Consider the following 8,709-nt stretch of genomic DNA (forward strand, 5'->3'; position numbering starts at 1 on the left):
AACCAACGACGACGACGACGGGCGTGCACGGAAAAAAGTGTCGACACCAAAAAAGAACAATTCTCCAAAGGAACGTAGATCACCTCCAATTTTTGTTTTGTTCTCGGATATTGTCTTAAAATCGGTAAGTCGTCAGTGCAAGTCTACACTGACTGGGTAAACTGACGGTTCTATTCAAAGAAGCTCGCGGAACTGCAACCTCCCGCCCCGCTGTGTGAAGTGCGGTGAATCACACCTCTCTCAGGCGTGTGCACTGCCGTGCAAAGCGGACTTGGGGGACAAGGCAGAGCAAACGGAGGCGAACATCAAGTGCGCCAAATGTGGAGGTAACCATACCAGCAACTACCGTGGATACAGCGCACGGAAAAACTACCTCGAGGAGCAGGAAAACAGGAAGAAGAAAGCAACAGCGTCCCACCCTCCTCAGCGAAGTACGAGCGTAACCGTGCCGGCAGCTGGTCATCGTACGGTTCCAGCGGACAGCTCAGCGTTCCCTCCTGGATGGGGGCGATCGTTCGCCAACGTGGTCGCTGCCGGTAGCGGCAATGCGGCCCAGCAAGAAGTTACCGGGGAAGATCTCTTTACCCTGCCAGAGTTCTTTGCTCTCGCAGGGGAGATGATGACGCGGTTTCGAACCTGCCGTAACAAAGCGGAGCAATTCCTGGCCCTTGGGGAGCTGATGATCAAGCACATCTATAAAGGATAAAAATCTGTGATCTAGTTCTAAGCTTTCTCTATTTCTATCCCCTTTCCCTTGCAATCTTAGTAAGTTTTTTTTTATTTTTCTTGCTCTTGGTGATACCTTTATTTACAAGCAATAATTGTTCCAAAATAGATTATGATGTAACACACAGCTGAAAGGATCTCCAAAACTCTGTTATGTACCTAAAAAGCACTTATTGTATCTTGATTATTCACCAATAAAACCAAATTGAAATTGAAAATTTAGAGCCTGTTGCACTGCATTAATTGTAGCAACAGATTCTGTGCACAGCATCAACATGGAAGGAGAGATACGTGGACATGCCGTACGAAACGCTCAGAATCAGTTATGATGAATGGACCGCCTAAGGAAAATGCACTAAAAACCAAACATACAAATTTATGAATTCAGTGTAGTAGGCTTATGCTTTGGGATGTTCCCTTCAATGATGTATACTTGGTTGATGAAATTGTTTAGCTTAAAACTGTTTTTTATGCAATTTAAAAAATGTGTTTTTCGACTACTTTTCCAGGGTGCGGGGCAGGATGGACCCGATGGACCACCCTGCGGGGCAGAATGGGCCACCTTAGAAAACAAGCCAATTCGTCTAATACAATGTTGAAAGGAGATAATAAATGACTTAAGGGACATAGTTTTCATTAAGTTAGACCACTTTTATAAAAAGTAGTCACTCACCAAAACAATCATTTTTGAAATAGTGTTAATATGTTGTAATAAGACACTATTTTTACAAATAAGCATCAAAACAAGTAAAAAAAAATTCAACTAATGTTGCATTAAACGTGATTTGTGAAGCTACCAGGAGTGAAATAATCAATTAAGCACAAATTTCGCATTTCGCAAAGGGTGGTCCATTCTGCCCCTTCTGCCCTCACGTGGATTTTAATTTAACACTTCCACCACCAAGCCTCTAAATGATTTGAAGGTTCTGTTGTTGTTTGTTTACCTTGGTAGTAACATTATAATCATTGAACAAACTTTTTCAAACAATCCAACTTTTCAGAAAGCTTATTTAAAAACCTCGCGTGGTTGTGTCAATAAATTTACATTTTTGCTCATAATTGGAAAAATACAATGAATTTAAACGTCGTTTTCGGTATGGTGATGTTACTTGACGTCCTTCATAAGACCCTTGCATTACAGTTGGTCTAAATCCATTCTAAAGCCCAAAACCAAGGGTGGCCCATTCTGCCCCCCATGGTCATTCTGCCCCCCTCTGCCCCTACTGCAAATAAATGTCATCACCATGGTTTGGGTGGTCAAATTAAATCAAGTTGCTTCAAGTAGCTCAACTATCTCTCCACAAGTTGAAAAGAACGTCGCATTATCTTTGCACTCTCTCTCTCTCTCTTCTTTCACAAACACATGTAGAACCTCGCGTAGAACGGCTCGTCCAGCTGACTAATGCGTACCTTGTACACAGCAAAAAAATAATGTAAATTTGGAAGCTGCAATTTTGGAAGGTTGAATATTACCTCTTTTATGATGTAATTTTACCTTAATTTAGACTGAAAAAGTGACATTACAGTGTAATGATTACACTAGAAAAGTGGTAAAATTACACAATTCCAGAGGTAACATTACACCTTTTTTTCTGACATAAAAAATGTACCCCTTCCCAGATGTAATAGAGATATCCACCCGCGAGAGTGTGTTAGTTTGGAGTTTTATTACACGCAGACATAGACAAATCGAGTAGAATGATTCGTCTGTCAAAATCAGCTGTGTCCTTTGTTATACCACGAGCACGTGGAAAACAGCTGGTTTTTACAGGCGATTTGTCTACTCGATTTGCCTATGTCTGCGTGAAAATAGTGTAAACAAAATCAGCTGCTTGGAATTCAGCCAATCACAATCGATCTAAACCAAAACAAAACTTTAAATACAAATACTAACACAGAAACATGGTGTGCGTGAGAGAATCCGTGGATATCTCTATATTACCATGATTTTTTTTTCTGTGTATTTCATTTGAGGGGAGATTCCTCAACTAACTGTAATGTTATCAGTATGTAGTTATATTAGGAAATTTACTTATTACAGTACAAAAAACTGATTTATAAAATTTATGATGAATAAATAAAAATTATATGAATAAAAAACTTTATGACGGAATCTGTGAATGGACCATTCAACACAAAGCATTAGCCAATGTTTGTAAACAGCGTTGCATTTCACTGGATTTTACATTTTGCCTACATTGTGCCTTTTTAAAGCTTTTTAAGGTGAGAGATTCCATAATTTTGTGATTTCCTCTTAGAATATAATTCATTAGCAAACGTCTGTCAATTATTGAGTCGAGAATCACGTAGATACGACGTCATTGTGTGAAACTACTAGGTTGAACTCCACCAATGATCACTGAATATATTCAGTCGATAACGTTGCCCATATTTGCACTCAACATTGCAGCGATAACGTGCCTTTCTGTTCTATCTTAGACGCCCTCCGTATAAAGATCCTCAGCTCAGCGATCGCTCTGTCCAGTCCCGTATTGTCTGCTGAAGTTGCCGCGTTCCTTCGTCGATCTTTGTTCTTTTCGTGTAAGTACCTGCTGCGTTTGAGTAATTCTTCCCTATCTGATCTCTGTAATGACTCATTGCTTGTTGTAGCTTAAATTAAAAAAAAATGGCATCTCCTCGCGCCGGAGGACATCGCGAGGTCGAGAACCTGGACGATCCGGTGCACCACGAGCACATCCGGGCGGCGCTGGCCACGGACCATGCCGGGCGTGAGTACAAGCTTGTGCGGGCTACCACGCAGGTCGTGGCCGGATCGCTGCACACGTACTACATTCACTTTGACGGGGATGACGAGGGAGAGCTGTACAAGATTACCGCCTGGAGTCGTCCCTGGCTGAAGGAACCGACCGAGGCGCTGCAGGTGACCTTCGTCGGGAAGCATGTGGAGAAGGAGTGAGGTTGTGGGTGTGATGTTTTTTTATCTGCTTGTTAATAAAGATTTTTGCATGTGTTCAAAACAGTTTTCAAGATTGTTGTAGCCGTTGCTAGGCTAATGCATCCGACGTGTTGGGTAGTCGGGAACGAACTGTACTGAAGGTGCTGGTCGTTTGCATGGCCTACTACAATGTTTTATGAATTCAGAAAAAAACACCGGCTCCTATTTTCGGCTCAAAATTTGAAGGTGTGAAAATAAAACCCGTTTACAAGTCTCACAAAACAAAGACGACTCCAAATTCACACAGGTTTATAACGTAGTTCGGCCGTTTAGTGAACAAAAAATGAACGAAATTGACGGTGGCATTTGGAAAATCCCTCTCACCACAAGCACATCCAGACTGCGTTGGCAACCGGAGTAGGCGCTGCCATCGCAGCCGGCCGAGGCTACAAGCTGGTACGATCCACCTCGCAGGTCGTGACCGGATCACTGCATAGCTACTACATCCGATTTGACGGGGATGGCGACAAGGACCAGTACAAGATTACTGCCTGGAGTCGGCCGTGTTGAAGGAACCGACCGAGGCACTGCAGATTACTTTTGTTGGAAAGGAATAAATGTTTGTTGAACGAGACGGATTCGTTTTGCTCAATGTTCCGAACGACCTGTTGCAATCGTAAACATGTAACCATGGTTGGTGAGGTGACCACAACAAACCGTTCCGTTCCAAAGTTGGATCGATAGTTGCGGCCACTTGCAATCGTTCAGTCTGGTGCAAAATGTTTTCCCAAAATATGATGATCCGCGACGGAGAATACACCAAAACCATCTACACCATGGTAATTGGAGACCTTTGAACCGTTTCCGGTTGGTATACTAAGATTCTCGCTTCCAGATCAAGGAGGAACGCTTCCTCGAAGCCATCAACGTACTGAATGGAATCCCGGAGGTGTCGACTACCCGTGCCGGACTGTCTCTCCTCGGTCATTGCTACTACCAAACCCAGGACTTTATCGAGGCGTCCAACTGCTACGAAACGCTGGTCAACCTAGTTCCGGACGTCCCAGAGTACAAGCTGTACTACGCCCAATCGCTGTTTCAAGCCGGTCTCTTCGAGGAGTCCCACCGTATTATAACCGCGGTGGACGCTCCCCACTTGAAGGATAAGGTCATGCAGCTGTTGTCGGCCATTGCCTATGGCAACGAGGACTACTCGACGGCTCAGTCGCTGCTTCTGCAGCGTCAAGGAAGCGGCCAGGAAGCAACGGTCAAGAACGACGAAGGTTGCCTGCTGTACCAGGCCAACATGCACGAGGACGCACTGGCGCGGTATGTCTCGGCACTGCAAGCTGGTGGGTTCAACCCGCACATCGCCTACAATGCCGCGCTGTGCCACTTCCGGCGGAAAGAGAACTCGCAAGCGTTGAACTACATCGCGGAAATTGTCGAGCGTGGCATCCGGAATCACCCGGAGCTGGGAGTCGGCGCTCAGGCGGAAACGGAAGGAGGAGCTCGCAGTGTGGGAAATCCTCCGGCACTGGCCGCTTCCGGGTTGGCACAAGCGTTCAATCTGAAGGCAGCTATTGAGTACCAGGAGGGTAATGTGGAAGGTTCTCGCGAAGCGCTGACGGATTTACCTCCACGTTCCGAACCTGAACTGGATCCGGTTACCTTGCACAACATGGCGCTCACCGACCCCGTTGGAGGAGGAGCCGGACTACGTCGTTTGGCTTTCCTTCTAGAGCTAGGCCCACCAACGTGTCCACCGGAAACGTTCGCGAACCTGCTCCTTCTCTGCTGCAAGCACGAGATGTACGACACGGCCGCGGATATCCTCGCCGAGCATACGCACTTGACCTACAAGTACCTCTCGCCCTATCTGTACGACCTGTTGGACGCCTTAATAACCGCTCAATCTACTCCGGAGGAAGCAGAGCAGAAGTTGGGCGTGCTGGCCAACAGCATCGGAGGCCGGTTACGCTCGCTTGCGGCCAAGGTTCAGGAGTGTCGCTCGGCTCCGGATCAGAACGCTTTGCGCATGGCCCTCCGCGAGTACGAATCCGCCCTGGAGAGCTACCTACCCGTGGCTATGGCTCGCGCTTGGATCCCCTGGCGGGTAGATGACTTCCAGGGTGCGGAACGGGAGTTCCGGGCAAGTGCCGAGTTCTGTTCGGAGACGCCAACCTGGCGCCTCCACGCCGCCCACGTGCTGTTCATGCGAGGTGACCGCTACAAGGAAGCGGCCGCCTTCTACGAACCCATCGTCCGGCAGAACTACGACGACATCCTGGCCGTTCCGGCTTCGGTCCTAGCGAACCTCTGCGTTGCGTACATCATGACCTCGCAGAACGAAGAAGCGGAGGAGTTGATGCGCAAGGTGGAGCGTGCCGAGGAACGCAAGGGGAACGCCAACGGGCAGTGTCTGCATCTGTGCATCGTGAATCTGGTCATCGGGACGCTCTACTGCGCTAAAGGGAACTACGAGTTCGGGTTGTCGCGTATCGCGCACGCCCTGGACGGCGGATCCGGAGCCAGACTGTGTGCCGACACGTGGCTCCACGTGAAGCGCTGCGTGCTCGGCCTGTTGACCGGACTGGCCAAGCAAACGATCGTGCTGCCCTCGATCGCCATCCAGGAGACGTTGGCGTTTTTGCGGACTTGCGAAGCGTACGGGTTGACAATTCCGTCGGTGCTGACCGGTCCACTCGAGGACAGCGGCGAGCAACCGCCGACGATCGGACTCGAGGCCCGGAAGTTGAGGGCACTGCTGTCACGGCTGATGGAGTACAAGTAGGCTGTTTGGTGAATTGACAGTCCACGAAATTGTTTACATTTTTGTCACGTGTGCCACTTTGAATAATGTTTGTGCACAACATATCTTACCACAGCAAAGAAAATAAACGTCTATTTTGATTGTTCATAAACGTCAGTTGATAACGGAAATACACGTTAAATTTCAAACATTGTGTTTGAGTTGAGTTTTACCCTGTGATATTTGTAATTTCAAGTCAAGGACTTCGGATCAAACCAAGAACATCTTTTACTCTTTCTAATCTAATTATTTATATGGAAAAAAGCGCCACCTACCTCCGCTCCTTCGTCTTCGGCACCGGCGCCGACGGATTCTCGCCCTTGTAAAATTCTCGCAGCAGCTGCATCGCCTCTTCCGCCCGAACTCCACCTCGGATGGGTAGGCTTCCCTTCTCCAACAATAAACCCGGAACGTCCAGCACCGTCCCGCAGCCCCCAAACCGATCGTTCCCACACCCGTAAATGATCTCCCGCACTCCCAGCTGCAGCAACGCTCCGGCACACATAATACACGGTTCCACGGTCACTACGACGGTCACCTCGCGGAACAGGTCCTCCCACGGAATGTCTCGCTGCCGCGCGTACTCCAACGACTGATCGATGCACAGAAACTCCACGTGGCGCGTTGCATTCTTCGTCTCGTTCACCCGGTTGCACCCATTGGCGATGATCTCGTCCTGTCCGCGCACAAACACACACCCCACCGGAACTTCCTTTAGCTGCTCGGCGAGGCGGGCCTGCTCCAGAGCTTGCTCCATGAAGCGGTCCATCGATTTCTCTCTAAAAAGTTTGTTTTTCTCTTCTTGAAATGTTTGATTGTAAAAGGAATGTGTTTCGGATATTGCGATGTCCTAAGACTGCAGGTACGGCATAACCCCGTGGTCAACGAGCCACTGGCGAGCCTTCTCCAACCAGTTTGTGTTGTTGAGGCTTCGCGGACTCGGATGGGGCATGCAGCTAAGCTGCACCCGGTTCGGATCGAGCAGGCTCTGCTTGACCAGGGCTTTCACGCGATCCTCGGTGTACCGACCGACGGACACGACGATCACCGGGTTAAACAGATCCAGCGCCGTCTTCAGGAACTCGTTGCAGACCTGCTGAATGCGAGTTTTTGCCGGGCCCTGGAAAATTTGTACAGAAATACTGAGCTTTTAGTAGCTTACTCTAAGATGAAACGACATTTAACCCACCTTCAGCTCCGCCGGCGTAATGTTTCGTCCGCTCGAGTGGAAGAACGCCAACGGACAAATGTTCCACACGAAGCAGTTCCGGAAGAAGTTTTCCGGTGTACCGCACAGCTGCTCATACAATCCCCACCAGCGTTGGCCACTCTGCTCGCCCCGGGTGCACGCCAATCCCTGCACCGGACGCGCCTCCAACTCCCCAATCGGCTTGTACACCTGGCCACGCAGTTGCATCCAATCCCGAACGGACGGAACGTGTCCGAAGGGAACCTAAGAAAGAAAATCAATTTAGTGCTCGACCTTCCCAAGATTCCACTTTCGCACCCCGGTCTGGCACATGCCCCACGGGCCCGGGTTCATGCCGAGGAACAGCACCGCCTTCGGACGGTCTAGAAAGCGCTGCATGTACGCCAGGTGCAGCTCGGCGGCGTACTGAATGGGATCGTACGTGGCGGCCACCTCCGCCGGCAGTGGAATCTGCTTCAGCGCTTCGCACAGCTGCAGTTCGAGCTGGTAGATGCGATGCCACAGCGGAAGGGCCGGAACGACCGGAGGTAGGTAGTACAGCGGTACAGCCGACGGAATGGCCGGAAGTTCCGGTTGGTATTGTGGTTGTGGTGCGAATTGTGGCTTGGGCTCGAAATGAGGTGAAGTTATGGGCAGTAATGACTGGGGACGGAGGGCAAACTCCATCGGAGCGTAATCGAAGCCGGCGGTGGTAGGTTCCGGTTCCGGCTGGTCGGACAGTTTCAACTTTTTGCGCAACATACTGGGGAGGATTTACCTGCGGGGGGAAAAACACGGTCCACAATCGAAAACGACGCACTTGTTTATAAACAACTTTTGACGTTTTGTACTGTTTTTGGCTGTGTTGGTGAAGTCGAATCGGTTCACGGACCCGCACAGAAATTTGTCTGGCTGGCATTCAGTTCAATTGGAAATCTGATTGAACCGGTTCGATCTCGAGTTCCAATTCAAAAATCAAGTCAAAATCTGGGTGCAGAATAGTTGTCCGCAAAGCGGCCTCAATTTAGAACTGTCAAAGCGGAACCAATTTACTGTTTGAAAAATGATACCAAGAAGTGGCAAGTA

At 48.8% G+C, this 8,709-nt stretch overlaps 4 protein-coding genes across 6 annotated transcripts; 2 read left to right on the forward strand and 2 right to left on the reverse strand.

Annotated features, from left to right (window-relative positions):
* The first annotated feature begins 2,850 nt into the window (after positions 1 to 2,850).
* LOC6033966 (cystatin-like protein) lies at positions 2,851 to 3,706 on the forward strand. 3 transcript variants are annotated; one of them, XM_001844302.2, is made up of 3 exons: positions 2,851 to 2,949; positions 3,166 to 3,267; positions 3,337 to 3,706. In XM_001844302.2, exon 3 carries the CDS (start codon positions 3,353 to 3,355, stop codon positions 3,641 to 3,643), a length of 291 nt encoding a protein of 96 aa, XP_001844354.1. In that variant the 5' UTR covers positions 2,851 to 2,949; positions 3,166 to 3,267; positions 3,337 to 3,352; the 3' UTR covers positions 3,644 to 3,706. The 3 variants fall into 3 exon arrangements, with proteins under 3 accessions (XP_001844354.1, XP_038104323.1, XP_038104322.1); XM_038248395.1 differs by having other exon boundaries at positions 2,869 to 2,949; positions 3,137 to 3,267; XM_038248394.1 differs by having other exon boundaries at positions 2,938 to 3,064; positions 3,137 to 3,267.
* Positions 3,707 to 4,287: 581 nt separating this feature from the next.
* Positions 4,288 to 6,606, forward strand: LOC6033964 (tetratricopeptide repeat protein 30 homolog). The gene is made up of 2 exons (XM_001844300.2): positions 4,288 to 4,461; positions 4,518 to 6,606. The coding sequence occupies exons 1-2, from the start codon at positions 4,402 to 4,404 to the stop codon at positions 6,414 to 6,416; spliced, it is 1,959 nt and encodes a 652-aa protein (XP_001844352.1). The 5' UTR covers positions 4,288 to 4,401; the 3' UTR covers positions 6,417 to 6,606.
* Positions 6,607 to 6,660: 54 nt separating this feature from the next.
* Positions 6,661 to 7,238, reverse strand: LOC6033963 (tRNA-specific adenosine deaminase 2). The gene has a single exon (XM_001844299.2). The coding sequence runs from the start codon at positions 7,201 to 7,203 to the stop codon at positions 6,706 to 6,708; it is 498 nt and encodes a 165-aa protein (XP_001844351.1). The 5' UTR covers positions 7,204 to 7,238; the 3' UTR covers positions 6,661 to 6,705.
* An 18-nt stretch (positions 7,239 to 7,256) lies between these two features.
* Positions 7,257 to 8,467, reverse strand: LOC6033962 (single-strand selective monofunctional uracil DNA glycosylase). Its single transcript, XM_001844298.2, has 3 exons — positions 7,942 to 8,467; positions 7,624 to 7,887; positions 7,257 to 7,554 (listed from the first exon to the last, which is right to left on the reverse strand). The coding sequence occupies exons 1-3, from the start codon at positions 8,383 to 8,385 to the stop codon at positions 7,285 to 7,287; spliced, it is 978 nt and encodes a 325-aa protein (XP_001844350.2). The 5' UTR covers positions 8,386 to 8,467; the 3' UTR covers positions 7,257 to 7,284.
* Positions 8,468 to 8,709: the final 242 nt, after the last annotated feature.

Source organism: Culex quinquefasciatus, chromosome 1, assembly GCF_015732765.1.
Source record: "Culex quinquefasciatus strain JHB chromosome 1, VPISU_Cqui_1.0_pri_paternal, whole genome shotgun sequence".
NCBI classification, from domain to species: Eukaryota; Metazoa; Arthropoda; class Insecta; order Diptera; family Culicidae; genus Culex; species Culex quinquefasciatus.

Bases quoted from the DNA above. Each gene is read 5' to 3' on its own strand.
- LOC6033963 (XM_001844299.2), bottom strand. From the start codon at position 7,203: ATGGACCGCTTCATGGAGCAAGCTCTGGAGCAGGCCCGCCTCGCCGAG.
- LOC6033962 (XM_001844298.2), bottom strand. From the start codon at position 8,385: ATGTTGCGCAAAAAGTTGAAACTGTCCGACCAGCCGGAACCGGAACCT. The intron at 7,888-7,941 runs GTGCGAAAGTGG...TTTCTTTCTTAG, and splicing joins GGGGCATGTGCCAGACCGGG to GTTCCCTTCGGACACGTTCC. The intron at 7,555-7,623 runs GTGGGTTAAATG...CAAATTTTCCAG, and splicing joins TTACGCCGGCGGAGCTGAAG to GGCCCGGCAAAAACTCGCAT.
- LOC6033966 (XM_001844302.2), top strand. From the start codon at position 3,353: ATGGCATCTCCTCGCGCCGGAGGACATCGCGAGGTCGAGAACCTGGAC.
- LOC6033964 (XM_001844300.2), top strand. From the start codon at position 4,402: ATGTTTTCCCAAAATATGATGATCCGCGACGGAGAATACACCAAAACC. The intron at 4,462-4,517 runs GTAATTGGAGAC...TCTCGCTTCCAG, and splicing joins CCAAAACCATCTACACCATG to ATCAAGGAGGAACGCTTCCT.